Raw genomic sequence first — 22,741 nt, forward strand, 5'->3', positions numbered from 1 at the left:
GAGCCATTTCGTTCGCGAACGACCCATCACTATACGGTACAGGCTGTCATGGCGCAGAGGAGGCCAGATAGATCAGCAGCGTCAAACTTTCATTTCGGCTCTATTTCTAAGATGTTCGGGCGTTACACCCTGTAAAATCATCACCACCCGTTGACGACACATATCGGTAAGTTGTCTAAAACTGAGCCAGCCTGCTTTTCACGACAGTTACTTGTTCCGAGCGGCGGGCAGCCCAACGTTAGCTGTAACGTTGGAAAAATGTCGTTCGTATAAATATGACTTTACTTTGATGATCGCAGGCGGTGTTGACTGTTTAAAATGGGAGCTTTCGCATTCAAATAGCGTTCTGCATGCAGCTTATGTATTGTTATAAACACCACATGCTAATGAAAATGCTTTTTAACAACATAAACAAGTCAATACATGAAAGTAATTGGCTACACAGAAGTTGCTAACAGTTTCCATCAGTGTATTTTCCCATTATGTTAATAGGTTTGCTTTAGTTGTTATCGACCCTATTCTGGACCTGTCAGTGTATCTGAACTGTGGCTGAACATTATCTAGACCATTTGAATATTATCTTGGACCAAGCACGGCTTATGAGAGGGAGGAGGGAACATTTTTTCCTCCTAAGCATTTCAGGACTAAAGCCTCACTGTGCTCAGTAATGTGGACATGTATGGCTGCACGAGCTGAGTGATAAAAGTGTTTGTGCAAGTTTTATTACAGGAGCACGAATTAGAGGAATTCGAGGGAACAGATGAAAGAACATTATTTGGAGAAGTCATTCCTGCCAGTAAAGGCTGAGTCATAATGCAGAAACAAATGTTCTGCATGGCACTTAAACTCATTCTGCCCACTGTTCCCTGCACAAGTTAATGAATAATGCCTTAATTATTCATTTGGCAACAGATGGATTCTTTCACTGAAAGTGCCACTTGCAGGGCACATTAGTGGAAAAATAGAGACATAAAAGGACTGGTATAACTGTACATTTAAAATATAGTTGCTGGTAAGTCTGATCTTTAAAGTTGCGTCGTATTTTATAAGCTGATAATAAATTTTGCATGCACAGATAATGTGGAACATGCCCAATAAAATAAGATGTGTCCTTTAATCCAGGAGTCATGTCTCATGTTATGCCCAAATGGTGAACACAACACAGCCACAACAATCAGCGATCATAACTTTAGTTGTAAACTAAACGCGTTCTGTGTTCTGTTCTTCGTATAACATCAGGGTCACTGCTGAAGTTGCACCAATCCATTCTTCATGGACATAATTTCTAGAGGGACTTCTAATGATCTCATCATGAAATTTGACTATTATATTTGAAATGGTTATTAACTGTTTTGTGGGAAGTGTAGTGGTTAGCTATGTCACCTGACATGAAGAAATTCAGGGTCGTGAAATGTTTTGCTGGTCAGCTAGTGAGTCCGAATACAGGTTTGATTAATTTGGTAATTATAAATTGGCTGTATGTATAAATGTGAGGATGAGTGAGTTTTTTCATCTGGGGAATAAAACAAATAAGCAAACCAAAAACATATCTCTGGCATATTTAATGACCTATGTCACTGAAAAGCAAAGGTAATTGGATGCTTTTTGTTGGTTAAAACATGTTGTCTTGTAATTGTGTAATTTCAAGAGTGAAACCACTCTGTTTAGATCAGTTTCTGCTGCAGCAACATACAAGAATCCATTAAATCTCATAATATCCTGCATCCAAATGTTAATCCCTCTAGTAGCTTCATGCTGGCCCTCCTCTGTAGAGGAGTAGTGGTGTTTGCCTTTTTAAGGCCAACACAGCCTCAGCTGTGGACAACCCAAGACTTTCATGTCACTCCACTCTGATGTTTGCCTTTGCCTCAACAGCCTGGAGCAGCAGCAGAGAGAGGGAAGCTGTCTTTGTGTGGTTGTTATCCTGCCAGGTTCTGGCTGAAACTGCATGAACCTGAATATTGTTATGTACTACATTATGTACTGTCTGTACTACAAAACGAGTTCACCATACCCAGGGTATCTTTCTGTTATCTGGAATCACTTACCTCAACATCGGCTGTCGGGATAAGCAGTCACGCGGAGCTGGTTATAAACTCGCTAAGTTACCCCAGGGTTAACTGCATGTTCACATGAAAAGGTGCAGTGCTTGCATTAGCATCTGACTAATCACAAACATGGATGTGTGTATCTGCAGTAGAGTGGCTGATTTCACGAAACGGATGATGAAATTGTGCTATGGGAAAAATACGAAACAGTTAAACACATAATATAGCTTAAAGGTAGCTTTAGACTGGTTCCCCTGTGACCTAGATAAACAGAAGATGAATTGGTGATTGAGCTACAATATGTAATCTTTTTGCTCATCTATTCAGCAAAATGCAGCTACAAAGACATCTTTTTTGACTTGTCAGCACACTCCAAGAAGGCATTCTATAAATATAAACATGAAATAAGTAGTAACTACCCGTGTATGCTAAGGTCCAGAGATGCCCATTTTTCTGTCTGTTTCTGCTGCTGCCAAAATTAATGAATCAATCCTAAAAGACTATCAATGTCGAATTTTCGTATTAAAGTAACAACGGCAAATGTCCAATAAGAGCTTTGTCTCATGAAACTATATTGAACAAACAATGGACCAGTTGATCCTGTGCATCAAATAAAATGTCTTGATATTTGTTGGATAGATTGCCAAGAAATCTGCTTAGTCTGTGTTGCAGCTCTAGCAGGCCTTCCCAGGTTTTACCTGTGTGGGTGTGTCTGTTTTCACGCTCCACCATCTGTGCAGCTGATTTCCATCACCAATTAGGGTTGGAGTGCTTATTGCCAGTCAGAGGAGAGTTCTGATGATAGAGTGCTATTCTCTTGGCAATATCTCAACTGTGTGTTTGTGGGTTAAGATTGTGACTTACTGCTATTTCAACCAGCTTCTGCGTTTTGCTCTGCATTACTTAGTTTTGTGATAGTGATAATGGTTTTTCTGGCTCTTTTAGTTAATTATTAATTCTTTATTTTATTGCCACTGTCTTCTTTTTCAACCAGCATGCTTTTATTGTTACTTAGGTGATGTAGGAGTCCCCTTAAGATTGCTTGTACTAATCTTGTTGCACCAATACTAAGCCTAAAAGTTTTCTTTGCTAATTGGGTTTAAGATCTGGGAAAACTAATTTATTCATCTCCTTCCAAAAGATGTTTGTTTTTGTTGCTCATTTGCAAATGAAGGATGGTGAACATGTTAAACCTCATACCAGCCACGCAAGCTGATATGATTTAGCTCAAAGTAGACCTGTGCAGTACAGTCTCACAGAGCTGCTATTATGGCTGTGGTTTCTGTGCCTCATTACAGGATGTTTGAACTCTGATTCAGTGTACTGGGTTCATTTAGATGTCAAAGTAACCTCAGAGTTTCTATTTACAGTTGTTCTAATTGTTTGTCTGAAGACACATGTCTCCTGGATACGAGAACAACCATTTGAAGGAATAGATATGATACATTTATTAAATATGTCAGCCGTCCTGCATTTTTAGCATAGCTTTTGACAAACATTATTATCATTTGTTGTTATAACTTTAGTTCATGAGTTTAGTTTTATCCATCCATCTTCTTCCACTTTATCTGGGGCCGGGTCGCGGGGGCAGCAGCCTAAGCAGAGAAGCCCAGATCTCCCTCTACCCAGCCACCTACTCTAGCTTCTCCGGGGCAACACCAAGGCGTTCCCAGGCCAGACGAGAGATATAATCTCTCCAGCGTGTCCTGGGTCTGCCCCGGGGCCTCCTCCCGGTGGGACATGTCCGGAACACCTCGCCCAGGAGGCGTCTTTGTCAGATGCCCGAACCACCTCAGCTGGCTCCTTTCAATGTGGAGGAGCAGCGGCTCTACTGAGCCCCTCCCGGATGGCTGAACTTCTCACCCTATCTCTAAGGGAGAGGCCAGCCACCCTTCGGCGGAAGCTCGTATCCGTGATCTCGTTATTTTGGGACCGAAAGAACGAGATAAAATCAGTAGTTAAAATGTAAGTTTTGAAATTTAAGCTTAAAAGTGTGGATTTGGTGTTTTATTCAAATGCTTCTCCGTGTCTGGTTCTGACTCTGGGAACTGATAAAAGACCGGATCCAGATGAGCTGAGGGATCTGGAAGGTTCATACTGGGTCAGGAGGTCACTGATGTATTTTGGTCCTAAACCATTCAGAGCTTTATAGACCAGCATCAGAACTTTAAAGTCTATCCTCTGACGGACAGGCAGCCAGTGTAAAGACCTCAGAGCTGGACTGATGTGGTCCACTTTTTTGGTCTTAGTGAGGACTCGAGCAGCAGAGTTCTGAATGAGCTGTAGTTGTCTGACTGATTTTTTTAGGTAGACCTGTAAAGATGCTGTTACAGTAATCAAGCCTACTAAAGATGAATGCATGGACTAGTTTTTCCAGGTCTTGTTGAGACATCAGATCTTTTATTCTTGATATATTCTTGAGGTGATAGTAAGCTGATTTTGTTACTGTCTTAATGTGTTTTTCTAAGTTTAGGTCTGCATCCATCACTACACCCAAATTTCTCTCCTGGTTTGTCGTTTTTAGGTGTATAGATTGAAGTTCTCTGGAGGCCTGTAATCGTTTTTCTTTGGCACCAAAGACTATTTCTTCAGTTTTGTTTTTGTTTAGCTGGAGAAAATTGTGGCACAACCAGTCATTAATTTCCTCAATGCATTTACCAAGAGCCTGTACAGGGCCTCGGTCTCCTGGTGACATTGTGATATATATTTGTGTGTCACCTACATAGCTATGATAGTTTATTTTGTTGTTCTTTATAATCTGTGCCAGTGGGAGCATGTAAATGTTAAACAGAGGGGATCCCAAGATGGAACCTTGTGAAACTCCACATGTGATACTTGTCTGCATAGATGTGAAGTTACCTATTGGAAAAAATACAAAGTATTTCCTGTTTTCTAAGTATGTTTTGAACCAGTTTAGTACACTTCCTGAAAGACCTGCCCAGTTCTCCAGTGGTTTGAGTAATATGTTGTGGTCATTTGTATCAAATGCTGCACTGAGATCCAGTAAAACTAATACTGACATTTTCCACTGTCTGTATTCAGACATATGTCATTAAACACTTTGGTCAGAGCAGTTTCAGTGCTGTGGTTCTGTCTAAAACCTGACTGGTTCACAAGGGCAGGGGGGCTTTAGGGCGGTGTCGCTATCATACCCTGGCTGTTGGACTGGTCTCTCTGTGCTCTTTACTCATAGCATTAAGATTGTTTCCACACCTCGGCTGTTTGCCTCCCTACGCACTACACATTTCTGTCAGCTATTCTTGGGCTGTTGGTAAACACACTGAGTATAAGTTGCTCAATAGTCTGCATTCTACATTTAGTAAGCCTTGTGTTTTGGAGGGGGCGGTATGTTTGCTTTATTGAACTTTTTCAAGTTAACTTGCAGTCACTTTATTTTAAAAAAATGTAGTTTGTTTCACTGGATTTTTATTGTATTTTATTTACAGTTTTACTTTTTTGTTAGTTTTTTTAATTATTATTATTTTCAGCATCTTTTATTTTGTTGAGCCCTCTACTTCATTTAAAATATTTTTGTGGTTGCATTTAGTGCTTTGTCTGCTGTAACTCAAAGATGCTCTTTGGTTTCCCATTTTCTTAGCAAAATATAAATAAATTAGGGGTGGCAAAAGACTTTTGCACTGTACTATTTAAATCTATTTGTGCCTTACTGTATGTTTAGTAAGATAAAATATTTCAGGTAAATATGTGTGTACATTTTCAGTTTCACCTCTTTCCACTTAGCAGAACAAAGTATTTGTAGTTGTTTAAGTGGGAGATCTGAATGTTATATTTTCAGTCTTTGTAGTAGAGACAGTGGGAGTAATAAATCGTTTCACGACTGAGTGAAATGAAAGCCCATCAGTTTGTTGGAAGAAAATGCCGTAATCTCTTCAAACATAATGACAATCACTTACACAGAAGTTAGGGACATGTGTTTTCTCAGTGCAGGCTGAGTTGTGAGGCCCTGCCTGCCCTTCAGGAGAGGAGTTTGATCCCTCGCAGAGCTATTTGGACCTCTGCATTGTTGAACCCTGGTGTTGAATGTGAGCTAAATCCTTTGGCCAGAGGAATAGGGGCTTTATTACAACCTTTAAACAAATCTCTGTAAGGAGATACCTGTGTGTTTAGAGAAGGAATGATTATCTCCAAATACTGACAAGAATCTTGCATGAGATTTAATGCAGGTTTCTATTAACCACCCTACCATCTGGTCTTGTTCTCCTGGTGATTTAATAGGACTGTATAACTGAAATTCAATGCTGGTACGGGTTAAACTGTACTTCTCAGGAAGCAGCTGCAGAGGAGATGCAGGAATTTGTTACCATATGTTTATTTCAGAATTTAATCTGTTTAATGTTTAATCTGTTTTTCCAGAGTCACAATTTGATGGATAGACTATCTCGTGTTTCTTCGAACGCACTGACAGAGTATATCGCCTCTGTCAGTGCGCCCCAGGGTGGCTGTGGCTACATTGTAGCTTGCCATCACCAGTGTGTGAATGTGTGTGTGAATGGGTGGATGACAGGTTGTGTAAAGCGCTTTGGGGTCCTTAGGGACTAGAAAAGCGCTATACAAATACAGGCCATTTACCATTTACCATAAAAACATCTAATACATCCATGTTAGGAGATTTTTATTTTTGTTATTTTATCTCTGACCAAACCTGGTACTAGCTATTATTTTCAGTTAAGACTTACATTCTGATGATTTTCTTAATCAATTCCTTGGTCTGTAGTGATTTAGAGGCCAATATGTTGCCTTCAAATTGCCCTTTGATCACGAGTCCAAATCATAAATACATTATTTAAATGCTGCTTTCTTTCCCGCTAGCAATCCACTGTTTTAGTAAATGTGAAAAAAGTTCATAAGCAAAAAAAACAGCAAATGAAATCTGAGAGTGGTTGATATTTTTCCTAAAATATTAACCCTTACCTTGTTCTTTGTTCTTCTATCTCAGTCAGACTCATCTTGTAGCTGTAAAGTGTAACTAAGATGGCGATGGTGAAAGTGGTCAGCTTGAGGCAGCGGGTGATGTCCTGGTGGTCAAGCAACAAAACTACTGTAGTATTTCCAGAACCCTTTCTTTAAGTTTTTCATCTAGCAATTCATTTTCACTGCTGCTGGCATATGACGTAATAAACACAGAGCAATATGACGTTTAACTGAATGAATTGGTAGCATAGATCTGTTCACAATTTCCACTTTAGATTTTTGAGTCAGGATCAAACAAATATCTGGCCCAAGCTATCCGGGATAGCCAAAATATTGGTACTTTTGAATGGCACAAAAAAAATTGGGGGCTTTGCGTTGTGGAGAAGTAATGATCATGCCACTGAAGCTTCTTTTTTAGTTAAGAGTGGAATTTTTGAGGACAGACTAATGCAAACAAATTTACAAGCCAAATTCGGACATTGCTCCAGAGTCCAGTAGGATCTCTTTAAGGCTGTACTGCTTTAAATGTAATACTGAAGACAGCATGACATCACCATTTTAATTTAGCAGTTTCCATATGTAAAGTCAGTGGAAGTGTTTTGAATTTTATCCAAACTACACAATTTATGTCGTTTGTCTGACCCGCATACTACGAGTATGTTTCTAGCAGAGGGTCTTGTCCTGTGATCCAAGCAGATCTGTGATTCTTTGCTGCTTTGCTAAGAAGTTTTTAGGTATTAGGAGAGGAAGCTGTGTTTTGGTCTGCTGCTGTGCTCCAGGTTTGGAGGAGGCCCAGGCTCAGCTGGCTTTTCTCTCAAAGACTGACTGACCACAGAGACATACCAGTGTGGAGGGGGGGTGGTTACACGCTCCCCACAGCGTCAGCCCACTGCATGTTAGGTGTTTTCCCCCCCCCACCCTTCTCTGAAAATGGACACTGCTGGTGTATTTATAAACCCCAACCTCAGCCAGGCTCTCTGTCTTAAACACAGTTAAGGAGCTGTTCGTATTCAGAGTCATGCTGAGCTTTGCTGTCGTGCTTTCTAGACGTTGAATTCTGTCGCTTTGCTTGTGAAACGTTGCCTGGAGGCTCATCAGGTAGGAGAAGAATATATTTGAGCTAAAAACTTTACATTGATTATTATAATTGGTGTGCTCACATATGACTATTATTTCTGTAATGATCACTGTGTATTATAGAGATTTGCTTGTCTTGTTGTGGGAATGACTCATTTTTTACCAGTTTTCTATAACGGTGAAGTTTCACCGAATGTCATTTAATGTCAAAGCCAGTACTAAATTTATCAGTATAGACAGCTAAGTGTTTGTCTATGCTTGACACTGGTATACTGCAGCGATTAGTCAGATGACTAGTAACTTTTTTTAATGTACATATTCATCGTGCAAACATCTCAAAGATCCTTTTCATCTTCTCCGTAGGGGTTTTTGAAATTAGGGGGAAATTTCATCCCTAAAATGCTTCCTATAGGGGAGATTAGGGGATAAAACTTGTGAGCTTCACTACAGGTCTTACAGTTTTTCCTTTAGGCTGTATTTTATTTTTCTACCCTAACGTCAACATCTTTCCTGTCTAACTCGGGACTGTATATTTCACACAGAGCAGCTGATGTCAGTGTTGTAATTTAGAGCAACAAAAATATTCTGAACCAGTTAGCCTGAAAATGTTCCTGTCTGAGGGAGCAAAAGATTCAGTGTGTGTGTGTGTGTGTGTGTGTGTGTGTGTGTGTGTGTGTGTGTTGTTTTGAGTGGGTTCCTTTCTCATCCATTGACTTACATTTTTAGCTAGTAGTCAAATTTACAAGCCTTCAACTTCACATCTGAACCCTGTCTTGGTATGATAATAACTTCCAGAAACAGCAGAGGAAACTTGTAGTCTTGCAAACAAATGGAAAGTTGAGCAAAACATTATTAGGTAACTGAAATTAGGTGTAAGAACTATTTGTTACAAGTTGTTGTAATTTTGTGGAAATGGAATGATTATCTGCATTACCTGCAGTTCCACACTCGTGAAAATTTGTTTCTCTTGGTCACACGACTAAAAACGAAAAATCTTAAGGGGCCACACAGGAAACGACTAACAGTGGCATGGCAGCCACAGGCTATATAGTCAGTGACAGTCAGTGGCTTCAAGAGGTGATGGGTGAAATAACAGCTGACAGTAGGTGGGTCCCAAGTTAAATTATTCACAACTTTAAGGTGATTAAAGTTATTATCAAAGAGAGCACAGGACATAAAAAAATGAGAAGGTGGTAAATACATTAGAGGATTCCCTTGGTAACTGGAGGCTGGAATGTCTGTTAGTGACCAACTTGTAAAGTGATGTGCAACAAGTTTCCTGTGTTGACGGATAGTCTTTTCTTAAAAATGAACTTATAGAAAACTGTTGTTGTTTTTTTTATATATAGTTTTTGACCAAAGGGCTAAAAACTGCAGCCCTTTGTGGTGTTTTGAGTGAGATTTGACTTACATTTCTTGTGTTGATCTGTTTCAGATGAAAACAGAGTTTTGAGATCGACTATTGGAAAAAGAGAGACCCTAAAAGAGGAGAAATGGAAAAGCCAGTATTGCAGACACAGCCTTCCACCTTGCCTTTTTTCGACACGGCCCACGCCTTCAACCTGCTTCGAGGAATTCACGAACTGCGTGCCGAACGAAAGTTTTTCGATGTGACTTTATGTGCCGAGGGGCGTGAGTTCCACTGTCATCGCACGGTGTTGGCCGCTGCCAGCACCTACTTCCGGGCTATGTTTGCAGGGACACTCAGGGAGAGTGTTATGGACCGGGTTGTTTTACACGAGGTGTCAGGTGAGCTCTTAGGTCTGCTGGTGGACTTCTGTTACACAGGACGGATCACCGTCACTCAGGATAACGTGGACCTGCTGCTGAAGACGGCCGATCTGTTTCAGTTCCCCTCGGTCAAAGAGGCATGTTGTGCTTTTCTGGAGCAGCGGTTGGATGTTTCCAACTGTTTAGAAATCCAGGACTTTGCAGAGGCCTATGCTTGCAAAGAGCTGGCAGCCAGCGCGCGACGCTTTGTCCTCAAAAACATAATGGAGCTAGCTAAAGGGACAGACTTTGAACGCTTGCCATGGAAACGCCTCCTTGAGTTTGTGTCAGATGATGAGCTTTGTGTGGACAAGGAGGAGACAGTTTATCAAATTGCAGTGCGTTGGGTGAAGGCTGATCTCCAGCGACGACTACACTATTGGCCCGAGCTCCTCCAGCAAGTCCGACTCCCCTTTGTCAGGAGGTTCTTCCTGTTGGCCCATGTGGAGAGCGACCCACTTGTCTACCTTTCACCTACCTGTCTCCGTATGGTGAATGAAGCGCGTAGCTTCCAGTCCTGTGAATACGACCGTCACGACAGACCTTGTCATCGCATGCGGCCTCGGCCATCCACAGGATTGGCAGAAATCCTGGTGGTGGTAGGAGGCTGCGACCAGGACTGTGATGAGCTGGTCACAGTGGACTGTTACAACCCTCATACTGGACAGTGGCGCTACCTGGCTGAATTCCCCGACCACCTGGGAGGAGGCTACAGCATAGCAGCACTTGGAAATGATATGTATGTTACAGGTAAGCTATCTGAAGACATTAAAAGTAAGGCTGTGATGCTGATCCAGTCCAATCCAGTTTTATTTAGCACTTTTTTAAAAAACAACAGTGTTTGAAAAAATGCTGTACAAAAACACCACAACAAAACAAAAAAAAAATACAAGATTAGAACACACCATTTTCATACTCAGTTAAAAGCTGTTGAGTAAAAAATTATTTTATGACGCATTTTAAAAACAGGCAACTAGCTGGACATCCTAACATGGGCAGGGAAATGATTCCACGGTTTGGGGCTGATTGCCTCTGTTTTGGGGGGACTAGCAGAAGGAGCTGGTCCACTAAACCTCAGTGACATTAAAGGTTTTAAAAGCAAATAATAAAGCATTGCTAAGGCCAACATAAATTGTGTTACAATAGTCCAGATGATAAAAGCATCAATAAAATGTTCAAAAACTTTAAAATATGACCCAGATTTGACCTTGTATTAAAGCCTCAACTGGTAAAAACTCACATTAAATATAAATATATATCTTTATCTTGTTTATCTTGCTTAAAATCATAGTCCAGTTTGACACCAAGGTTGGTTACCATGGTTTTTACAGATTTGAGTCATCTTAACCATAAAATGGATAGATATTGGCAAGCATTTTATTTGCCCATAGCCATAACCATTGTGACATCACCATTTGTATTTAGAAGCCTCAGCTCTAGCATTATGGAGGTTGTTGTTTTGATTTTGCTGTTCCTGGTCTTTCATGATTTGAGAAAAATATCATCTGCTGTTTATTAATAAACTGCAGTCTCTACGGCAGGGGTGCTCAATACGTCGATCGCGATCGACCAGTCGATCGCAAAGGTAGTATTGGTAGATCGCATGGCATTAAAAAAATAGATGCCAGCCTATCATCCATCCCGTCACTTGATTGATACAGGGAAGCCAGTCAGATGACAGCAGATTTTTTCTGACGCTTAGGTCGCTGCGCATGCGCAAACAGCGGCGCGAAGTGTAGTAAAACTGACAAGCTAGTCAGCGAGTTAACTCCAATTTTTAGCTCTCGGTTTTTTCTCTTAAACCTGGCCGTCAGCAGCTACTGTCCGGACTATGCATCCCTGGCTGATTCAATTCAGTGCAAGTCATCAGAGTAAACTCAGGTAATGACAAAAAATTTACATAGTTAATTGTGTTGTGAAATATTGGATATTGCGGTTATGCATGTATATACATTGTAGATATAAAGAATCCTCAATATATTTATAAATAAGTATATGTTTTGGATTTTTGTAGTGGGTAGATCATTTTGACTTGGTCATTTTATAAGTAGCTCACATGCGGAAAAAGTGTGAGCACCCCTGCTCTACGGCTACTGACTTTGTGTGAACAAGGAGAAGTGAGTCAGGACACAGTGTGCTGACAGAACAGCAGTGGTGTTATCTTTATCATCACCATCATTACCAGTAACTGAGCATGTCTGAACAGTGAGATATCTTCTTGAGAAATCATCATAGACCTTCACTTTAGGCTTGTGACTCAATTACTGCCTTGTACACTAATTTAGAAATAAAATCCCACACCACTGATTTCCTAACCGTGGCTGTTTAGGTTGTATCAAATTTAACTTCAGGGTTTTCCCTGGCTCAAAATGGACCTCTGTGGGGTCCATAAGGATAATCAGCTTTCATCTACAGCAGATGCAATGAATCTTCATTAATGCATTTGGCAAATATGTGCAATTTCATGATATTTCTGACCATTTCTAACCAAGAAGACACATATCTGTGTCCTTTAGGTGGCTCTGATGGCTCCCGCCTCTATGACGGTGTGTGGCGCTACAAGTCCAGCGTGAACGAATGGACAGAAGTGTCACCCATGCTGAAGGCTCGTGAATATCACAGCTCCTGCATCCTGAAGGGCCAGCTGTATGTGGTGGCTTCGGACAGCACAGAGCGTTACGATCAGGCTCTGGACTGCTGGGAGGCCCTGCCAGCCATGCTGCATCCGATGGATAACTGCTCCACCACCGCATGCAGCGGACGCCTGTATGCCATCGGCTCTCTGACCGGTGAGGACACCATGGTCATCCAGAGCTACGATGCAGACACCAACCGCTGGACCATGGTCAACTGTGGACAGCTGCCTCCGTGGTCCTTCACACCGAAAACTGTTACCCTAAATGGCCTCATCTACTTTGTCAGGTGAGGTAGAATCTTTTCCAGTTGTTTCTTACATCTTTAATTTACTTTTTGCATTTAGACTATAGTTTTAAAACTGTAAACACCAGGGACAGAATGTAATTAAGTACATTCGCATAAGTAATTTGTTTAGGAGGAGACTTGTTAGCTGTATTCTTTATATTCGTCTACTTTATCTTCAAGGGAAATGTAATTTTTACTTGAAAACCTGAGTTATGTAAATGTATATTTATATTTATATTTAAATGCACTTAATTCAAACTGCTCTTGTTTTTCATTTTTATCTTAAATACTTACCTTACGATTTATGTGTACAGGATCTGAGTCGTTCTTCCACATGTGCTAACAGCAACAGTGTTAAGCATACTCCTGAAGGGTCTAATAAATGGTTTTTAAAAAGGGTCAAAGTTGCAGAGAAGTAATTTGAAATCCCTTTTTTTCATTGAGTTTTCATTGTTTTCAGGAGATTTTTTTTTATATGAGCTCTTGTGCAATGATTTTACTTGCCCTGCCCACTTGAGATCAAATTGTGCTGCTTGCGGCCAATGACCTAAAACGACCCCGGTGCCACCCGATTTAGACTTTCACAGAATGAGGGACACTGGACCACATGAACACACTAGTGTTGATCTTTTCTATCCAGTTGATCATGTTGAAAGATAAATTTAGTTCTTTGGGCTCTGCATTTGTTATTTAATATAACAAATATTACATCAATTTGCTACTGACTGTTGATGAGGTTGGTCTTTACATATGAAAGAGAAATAAACATGTTTTGACTGGGTTGTTAGATTTGAAGCTGAGATTGTTTTGTTGCTTTGGCAGCTCTTTGACTTGAGTTTCTTTCTATTTGCAGGGATGACTCAGCTGAAGTTGATGTTTATAATCCTCAAAAGAACAAGTGGGACAAAATTAGTCCGATGACCCAGGTTAGTATTTCACACCAGGTGCTTATGTGCTCCAATAGCAATCATTGTGATCTGATCCCTGTCCTTAGGCAGAAGAGCACAAATGTCACTCAAACTAAGTCAGTTACAACATGATGATAAATGCATGAATAAAAATAAACGTATCCACATTTCTCACCTCCAATTTCAGTTTAGGACAACCACACCTTATCACAAATTGACTGGCTTGCCAGAGAAACAAATTAGATAATTAGAGAGAGTGTACAAAGCCTTATCTTCCACTAGCTCATTTAGTTTTTTAGCTTTGTATTCGTGATCTCAGGAATATACGTTTAATAATATATCTGTTACTTTTTTCAAAGAAAAGAAATATTTCTCTCATGACAATATGTTGAGAAAGTGGTTGTACATACAGTATGTTCAGGGCAGTCGTTAGTGTGGGACACATGATGCTCCTTTTAAATAAGCATTTTTTGTTTTCGTTGAATTGAAAAAAAAAAATCAACTTATTATATACAATACTGAATCAAAGGCTACACAAAGAAAAAAAAATAAAAATTGTCTATGTCTGTCTGTCTGTCTGTCTGGCTGCTTTTTATTGTTATTGTTAGATGTATAAATTATTATGAATTATAGCAAAAATACATGCTTAAAAATTTTGTTTTCTTTTTCAGGTCCATGTTGGAGGCAGTGTGGCGGCCCTGGGGGCTAAATTGTACGTGTCTGGTGGTTACGACAATACGTTTGAGCTGTCCGATGTCGTAGAAGCCTACGACCCGGCCACCCGCACTTGGAGTCTTGCTGGACGATTACCTCAGCCGACCTTCTGGCATGGCAGCGTCAGCATTTTCCGGCAGTTCATGCCCCTGGTGTCGAGCGCATTCGAACCCACTGACATACCCGAGTCAAACGGCATTCTCCTGCACCGGCATCACCGACACCACGCGCTCCACAATCTCAATAACCTCAACCAGAACCAGAATCAGGATCTGAACGCGGCACACTGATCTCGAAACCTCGAAACCCCCATTGACCATGTTCTCCCTCATCGTGCCCTCAGTGTACTGTGAATTTACCTCATCGCTTTGCTAAAGCTGTCAAAGTCAGAAAAGAAGACTGAGCTAGTCTTAGTCTGTTGACTGGACAGAAAGGCCTGGAGCCAGATGGATAGATGCACACAGATATTTTATTTATCCCACAGGGGGAAAAGTCTAAGTTACATCAGCAATGCTAAGAAAAACATTCATAAGCTTCTGCAGATTAGAGTGAAGTAATGTTTACGCACTACAGAAATGCATACCTGTTATTTTCTATAGTCACCTGATTGTTTTGTGCACAACTTCCAAGTCGTTTCACCACATTCACCACCTTTTGAGATTATTTGCATATTAATACTAGTGGCAACCCAGCTCTCGCTAAACCTCTTTGTCTCTATCAGAAAACACTACACACAGCTGTGAATTTATAGCACTTACACAATAATGAATTTACCTGTAAAACATCTTGGCAGCATTGGTCAAATTTAATCTCCTCCTTATGATTTTTGATATATGCCTGGAATCCACATTCATCTTTTACCAGTATGTGTGAGAAATTGTCTATACATGGATATATATATTGTATAAACATTTGGCTCCTTGTATCCCCAGTGGACTGCATTATCCACTACACGGATTGCATTCTCGGGGGGCTCTGTACAAAAGCTCTAGAGAGCTGCTGGTTTTGTGGCTTAATAACCAGGCATGCAGTTTATTTTGGTTATACAAGAGAAACCACTTTGAGTTAGTGCTGAAATAATGCATTTATTATGTAGTTGATCGATGGAACTATTTTTATAATAGGTTAAATGTCAATGTTTTCAGCTTTAGCTGTGCTTTTTTGTATTTATATATTTATTCACATTGTAAACATTCAGCTTTAGACTGTTTGTTGGGTAAAATAAATATTTAAAGAGGTTATCATTCTGGTGTGCCAGATTGTGATGGGGGTCCTAACTACCCTTACAGCTGGAGACCAGAAAGCTCCTGTTGAGTGGTTGGCGAGAGCCATATACAGGTGTGAAGAAGAACTGGATTATGGTGCAGGGTCACTTCTAAGTTGTATCCGTTAAAGTTCCTGCTGGTCAGTAATGCCTTACTGGCCTTGAGCTTGGACTCACCATTGGCTTATACATTTTGAGATTATTACCAACTGAAAGTAAAATTCAAATTAGAAAGATTAAAACGGGGGAATTTTTGCATTGAAGGTGGGCGTTTGTCAGCTGTGGCTGTGCATAAAAGGAAACGATGCAAATTCTCAACTTTATTGCATCAGTAAACACTTAACTGACTAGTTAATGGTCTCAGTCCCTTTTATTTTTCTTTCAGTACAGCATTTTCTAAAATATGGTTCTGTTTATAGTAAATTAGCTGGTAAAGCAGGGTGTCTTCGCTAAACTTGACGTTCCAGTGGTGGTGTATGTAAACCAGTGAGTAAGATCATGCTAGCTGCGTTTATATGTGACCTGTTGTGTTGGCACTGTATCCAGCATCCATGCATGAACTGTAGTTATAGTGGAGATTATTTTCAGTGGCCAAAACCACACTTAAGAATTGAAACAGATGTGGTGAGTTATCAGACAGGTCCACACAGTGTGCATCAACTTTAGCTTTTCTATGGGAACTATCTGCTGATGTCAACTACACAGTGGATGGGAGTTATCTCCTACAGGGTGAGGTGTGTCTGCGTGTGGACATTTCTGTGTTCAGTGTGTTACTTATGAGTTTCTGTTGGTGTTTGTTTTGTTTTTCATTTATGAACATAGAAAAGTGAAAGTTAAAAGCGAAATCTGCTAAATTAAAGTCAGATCACAAAATGTGAATAAAACAGTTGAGAGGGTGCTGCGAGAAACACGATTAAATGGCAGTAATAGTTAAGCTTGAAGAAATGAAGAAGTTTTAAAATGAAGTAAATCTAAGGGTTACAAGTAAGTGAGCTTAATAAAACTCTGAAGCTGCTGCTCATCTCTTCCTAGAGGCCTGCAGCTCGAGGCTACATTAGCTGCTACTGGCAGACAATCTGCATTATGGGTGACGTAGGCTTGGGTGAGGAGAGGAATAAAAACAACATATCTCTGGTTTTGCAGCAGTTTTGCTCTGAGTGGATTATTTCTTTAACAAGTAAAAGCCAAATATTTTAACAGAAACCACAAGAATCTGTTTGCATTCCAAAATCAAAAATTGATATCCAGAACTAAACAGGCATACAGCCGTATGGTTAAAACGTTAATCCTTACCTGGAGAAATCTGTGTGCTGAGAAATCATCATAGTAGAATTTCAAGTTGGCTGCATGTGATGTTAACTTGCACTGAGTTGATTCTGTTTTTAGTGATTCTTGGGCTGCACGGCACGTCCTCATGACACTCTAGACTCTTAAACAGGGCTATATCAGCCTCTATAACCATGCATGAAGGGTTTTTTTTTTTTTAAATGTATTTCATTTAATGTTTAACGTTTTAATGTTTTCACTGTTATACTGTTTTCTTATTTATGGATATATTTGTGCTGTGATTGCTTCTGAAGTTCCTGCCTATCAGCTGCAAAAAGATCAGTGGCTCTTCGTAAACACTGGTGATGAGTCGTCAGTTACAACTGGAAGTGCAAAAAAAATCTCAGTTTGTTGTCGAGTAGGATATATTTTTGCTTCGTTTGAAGTAGTATATTTGTGTGTTTCCATGCTGTTGTCATTACACCATTGTTTTCAGTGTTCAGTCTGTGATGTTGAACAGGTTTGTAAATACAGTATATTCTTAACCTTATTTGCTGTGTTTGTACACTGTTTCCACGGTGGCTACTATGAATTAAACTGCAGGCAGGTCTGACGTAGTTTATTCTGCTGAGTCACAATGATTTGCGCTCAGCAAGGTTGCAGCAAATATTTCAGTGAAACAGTTGACAGTAGCTTCAAAAGACTGAAATAAACACAAGCTCACTAAAACATAAAAGCACATCTCAAGAAATATTATTAACCTGTGTGACATTTTAAAAACAATCTGCACCTGTTGCATCAGGAAAACAAATTAATTTGGCCAGTAGACATCAAAGGTGCTCTAGAATTTATCCTGACGAGCTTGTCACCAAATATATAATATAAATCTAAGAAATGTTTTGAAACCATTTCCTTCAGGTGAAATTTGGTATTCTTCTATCTGGCAGCAGTTGCTGTATGTGGCCATTATGACTTTGCAGTCCCTACCATCATTGCAGAGATTTGGGACAAATATTTAACATAAATTGCTCAAAAATTTGCCTTTTACCTGTTGTGATACCTTTTGCTTATTGTGAAGGGAACAAACAAGTATTTTAATCAAACATTTAAACGTAAACGTGAAAAAACATAACGGTTTGGAAAGTTGCAGGGAACTTTTCAGGTATTTGTTGTTGGCTAAATGTTCAGAAACCATGTGATAAGGATCATTTTTGCAACAAAAAATATTTCATAAAAAACATTTAAAACATTATTAAAGGAATTAAACCCTTCAAAATGAGCAACAGTTATGATGTTACACCCAAAAAGACTGAATATAAACTGTTCTGTCGACGTCTTGAAATGTGACCGTAATACCAGTTTGAACCACAAGATGGTGCAGTGAGTCAGTGTAATGTTTAATCCAACATTGCGCAAAATAGTCAAGTTGGTGTTACCGTCTTACTTGGTTACTTTAGTAGCTCAATGAAATTCCCTAAGCAGCTTGTTTTGGTTTGTTTTAAACTAACATAGAAATATTGGATTTGTAAAAATTACAAAATAATTCCAAAAGTACATAAAACAATTCAACGCTTTTTGGAATAGACAACAGCACTAAAGCTCTGGTAAAATACTGCCACCTTGTGGTTAAAGTTTTGTTTTTTAGAGGGCATTTCATTGTTTCTCTGGCACAAAAGGCACATCATATCGACCCAATCGGTGGATCCCAGCAATTCTTAGTTTTCACACTTTTTGTGTTAAATTCACACGAAAAGGTAAGCCACAACTATATAATATAACGTGTATAATAATGTTTTGTTGACAAATCACTGTCCACATTGTTTTTAAGGACCATTTTCTATTCCAGTGGAGATGGAACCTGCAAAATTAGCATGGCCCATAGAGCCACATTAATATGAAAGACACCAGGTTAAAATAAACCCATCAAAGATTAAATAATTTTACATTCATTGTTTACATTCAGCCTAAGCAAAGAGGCCCAGACCTCCCTCTCCCCAGCCACCTCCTCCAGCTTATCCGGGGGAATACCAAGGCGTTCCCAGGCCAGCCGAGAGATATAATCTCTCCAGCGTGTCCTGGGTCTGCCCCGGGGCCTCCTCCCGGTGGGACATGCCTGGAACACCTCACCCAGGAGGCGCCCAGGGGGCATCCTTGTCAGATGCCCGAACCACCTCAGCTGGCTCCTTTCGATGTGGAGCAGCAGCTGCTCTACTCTGAGCCCCTCCCTTTGCTTAGGCTGCTGCCCCCGCGACCGGCCTCGGATAAAGCGGATGAAGATGGATGGATGTTTACATTCATGATTGGTTGTTAGCACTCATCCACCTTGTAACTGCCTTTACTTTTTTTTTTTTTTTTTTTTTTTTTTTTTTTTACACACTTGTGCAATTTTACTGCTCTGCAACTCTTCTATTTCAAAGAATATTAGAAACACCCTGAAACATAATGCAGTCCAGTACAAAACCACCACCTGGAGGAACCGTAATAAAAAAAACACTGAACTACTACATTTGTTACACTGTAACCACATTGTAACCAAAAGTAAGAAAATGCTTTTCTGACTGCACGGAAAACGTTCTCCTTTAATCAGCAATGTAAGGTGACACTGAGCTCCAGCTGCTGTAAGCACACTGACAAAACCTGTCTTAACAAGGTGGAAAATAACATTTTACATTCAAACAGCATTTAAAAATGTGCAATTGAATTACTGTGTAAACTACATGAATCTGCTTTTCTTGCATGCGTGGAAGCAGAAGCAGACTTGTTGTTTTGCACACTTGCTCGCTTCAGGTCTTGCTCTCTGACAAATTCTCAACAATTCCCTCCATGTCTATCGTGGACTCATAGGGCTCAGTAACCAACTGTGTTTGCTGCAACACAGGAAAAGTCTGCGTGGATTCGACCTCTCCCAAGTTCTGGTTAGAAATAACCTCCTCCATCACCGCATCACTCGACTCAATCACAACCCTCACGATGCAGCCAGAGGTGAGACCTGTTGAGGATTCAGCTCCTCGGTTTGTGGACTCCTGAGTGGACCCATCACAGATCAGCGAGGCCTCCTCCGATTTGGGAGCTTCGGTCTCGACCGGACTTCCATCCACATCTTGCACAATCACATTCCTCAGCTTCCTCTGCCGCGGGTTGTAGTTCTCAGTGCGCTTGTGAATTTGAATGTGACGCCGCAGATGTGCCTGAAGAGGAAATGTAAAAATGTGAGAGTTGGGTAAACTAACATGATGCAAGTGAGGGAATGCTTCAAAAAGAACACAAAAATTATAGATATACAGTATAGTCATGTTGGTCTACAGTCAAGTTTATACAAATATCCCTGTAAGTGAAAAGTTCAGACTCTACACATTCTTAATATGGTCGTCTCAGCCACACAGCTCCTGGCTGTGACCACAGAAGGCCCACCCAAACACCTGGTGGCAGGGTCAGACATTCAGTAGAAAGTTGGCCTAAAGGGAGGGGAAAGGGACTCTAAACACCCAGTATAAGATAAAGAAGATTATGTTTAACTGTGTCTCATGCAAACTTAGTTTAGTAGAATGTCACACAAAAACATAAACCCGTTAGAAAGATAGATATAATATATAGCTGTCATAGCCAGACATAAAAAAGCCCACAAACTAGTGATTCTTGCTGAATGACATTAAAGATTAGAAGGGTCTGAATATGGGGACAGTGCGCAAATAACCATGCAAGTGATACAGACCTGAAATGATTACAAAAAATAATATAAAAGTAATTAATTTAATTACCTGGAACTTTGATGGCAACTAAAGAGATGGATTTTTTTTTTCAATATATAAAAGCTTCAGTTATAAATTTTTACCAGTTTTCATATTTATGACCAAAGAACTTTGCTTTGCACTTTTTGAAACTTGCTTTTATCTTTTTTATTTCTTTTCTAAAAAAATCTTGTTTGTATGAAATAGCAGTTATAGACCAATATCACACCACAAAGCAAACAGTCTGAATTAGGACACACTAAATTCACTCAGGCACATTCACATAAGCGTGCCCCTGAAAGGTGATATTTGTGTCCACTCACTCCCTATCCACAGTAGCCCGAGTGGCTAATACATGTGCCACTCGCCTTCTTAGACGGAGATTATGGGTTTTAGTCCCATCTGGCGTGAATAGCAGAATGGTGATGAAAATTGGCATGGGAGACATCCTACAATAAAACCACCTCCATCAAAATTATTAATCTCTTTGTCTTCCCACTATGATTCAGTCACATTTCCTGAAGTTAAATTAGGGTTAAAACTAAAACACTCGGGTGTATAATAAATCCTGTGGTGGGTTAGATTAGGGCTCTGCAAAATGAGCTTGCTGATGATGAAGAAACTGTGTTGGAACCAACCTGTCGAGTGAACTTGTAGCCGCAGTCTACACACTCAAACTTCCTCATGCCTTTATGACGACGCAGGTGGACACGGAGCTGCTCCCTCGCTGAAGGAGAAAAGAACGACCAGAAAATAAAGAAGAAATCACTTCACCAGTGATTCTTTCATTAGCAGCGCTTCATTCATCAGGGCACAGGTCATGAGTAACAACAAATTTATTGTAGAATCAGCACCTGACCTTTGAAAGTTTTACCGCAGATGTGACAGCAGTGGGGGCGGCCTTCCTCGTGCTTGCTGGCCTTGTGTCGGAGAAGAGCGCCTTTCTCTGTGAAGCGCTGCTCACAGACATCACAGCCGAAGGGCCGCTCGCCGGTGTGAGTCCGGTGGTGTTTATCCAGACTGGCTGGCAGTGAAATACAGAGATTAACACAAATCACAATATCTGCAGTTAAAGTGAAAGTTTGCAAAGACAGCAAAACGGCTAAGTGATTGCTCTTAGAAGCACAAAACACACCGGACCCCATCGATAGTAATGTAGGGACGTTTGGGTGGCACAGCATTACCTCAGAGCAAGTAGGGTCTTAGTTTGAGATGCATGAGATCTTTCTTTTGCTTCTTTTAGGCAAATTACTGATTCTAAATGTGTCACAGGGGTGGATACAAGGTGAATAAAGTGCTTATGTGCAGAGAATATGGCTGTTACCTTGTGTCCTAAAGGTTTTCCCGCAGAGGTGACACTGGTATGGCCTCTCGCCACTGTGTATACGCAGATGCATGTTGAGGTTGTTCTTTTGGGAGAAGGCGTGGCCACACGAGTTACAGACAAAAGGGCGCTCATTTCTGTGAGCAAGAACAAAACAGACTTAAAATAGTTTTCATTAAAACTTTATGTCGTTTACACTTTTATTCATCCTCAAGAGGAAATTCACATAAAACATGCTCTCCAACCTGTGGATAGCTTTTATATGCATTTGCAGGCCGTTTCTACTAGATGCCCGATGGCCACACTCCTCGCACACAAACGGCTTTTCTCCACGGTGTTTGGCGGCTTCGTGCACACGCAGCTCCGCACGAGTTAAGAAGGTTTTGGGACACTGGGAACACTAGAAACACAGCAACACAATCAAAACATAAATCCCCAAAATTTGTGTTAAAGTGAGTTTGAAAAGACATACTGAAGGTGCTGCTGACTGTAGGTACTTACTGCATGTGGTTTGGGGTAACCGTGCACCTTCATCATATGAACTGTCAAGTTTTTCTTGTACATAAATTGTTCAGGACATGTTGAACACTGCAAAATGTGACGAAGACATTCTTCATATTCACTTCAGGTTTGTGACATACTCAGTTACGCTTTTTGTTAGGTGTATGCTGTACCTTGTGGGGCATTTCTCCTGTGTGGGTGACAGTATGCAATCGTAGCGCTTCTTTTGTGTTAAATGTAGTAGAACAAATGAGGCAGGTGTACGTCTGGAATTATAAAAGTAAAAA

The 22,741-nt window shown here is 40.4% G+C and overlaps 2 protein-coding genes across 5 annotated transcripts in view; one reads left to right on the forward strand and one right to left on the reverse strand.

Moving 5' to 3' along the window:
- klhl21 (kelch-like family member 21) lies at positions 1-17,518 on the forward strand. Of its 2 annotated transcripts, none has more exons than XM_086278885.1 (5): positions 1-166; positions 9,493-10,577; positions 12,344-12,749; positions 13,603-13,675; positions 14,329-17,518. In XM_086278885.1, exons 2-5 carry the CDS (start codon positions 9,551-9,553, stop codon positions 14,659-14,661), a joined length of 1,839 nt encoding a protein of 612 aa, XP_086135011.1. In that variant the 5' UTR covers positions 1-166; positions 9,493-9,550; the 3' UTR covers positions 14,662-17,518. The 2 variants fall into 2 exon arrangements, with proteins under 2 accessions (XP_086135011.1, XP_086135012.1); XM_086278886.1 differs by lacking the exon at positions 1-166 and adding an exon at positions 7,972-8,078.
- The window catches only part of zbtb48 (zinc finger and BTB domain containing 48), a 12,049-nt gene continuing 6,813 nt past the window's right edge, over positions 17,506-22,741 (reverse strand). For all 3 annotated transcript variants that reach the window (XM_086278879.1, XM_086278877.1, XM_086278880.1), the window contains exons 5-11: positions 22,628-22,720; positions 22,455-22,541; positions 22,199-22,353; positions 21,954-22,090; positions 21,489-21,653; positions 21,268-21,356; positions 17,506-20,089 (exon numbers count right to left, since the gene is read on the reverse strand). In XM_086278879.1, coding sequence (XP_086135005.1) covers positions 19,685-20,089; positions 21,268-21,356; positions 21,489-21,653; positions 21,954-22,090; positions 22,199-22,353; positions 22,455-22,541; positions 22,628-22,720 — 1,131 coding nt within the window. In that variant the 3' untranslated portion in view covers positions 17,506-19,684. The remainder of the gene's footprint in view (positions 20,090-21,267; positions 21,357-21,488; positions 21,654-21,953; positions 22,091-22,198; positions 22,354-22,454; positions 22,542-22,627; positions 22,721-22,741) is intronic.

Source organism: Aulonocara sp. 'chitande type north' Nkhata Bay, linkage group LG20 (assembly GCF_057382095.1).
Source record: "Aulonocara sp. 'chitande type north' Nkhata Bay isolate Kocher_YH1m ecotype deep benthic linkage group LG20, A_spYH_male_GT1.1, whole genome shotgun sequence".
Lineage (NCBI taxonomy): Eukaryota > Metazoa > Chordata > Actinopteri > Cichliformes > Cichlidae > Aulonocara > Aulonocara sp. 'chitande type north' Nkhata Bay.

Coding starts and splice junctions, on each gene's coding strand:
- klhl21 (XM_086278885.1), top strand. CDS start 9,551: ATGGAAAAGCCAGTATTGCAGACACAGCCTTCCACCTTGCCTTTTTTC. Junction 12,750..13,602: donor GGCCTCATCTACTTTGTCAG/GTGAGGTAGAAT, acceptor TTCTATTTGCAG/GGATGACTCAGCTGAAGTTG. Junction 13,676..14,328: donor AAATTAGTCCGATGACCCAG/GTTAGTATTTCA, acceptor TTTCTTTTTCAG/GTCCATGTTGGAGGCAGTGT.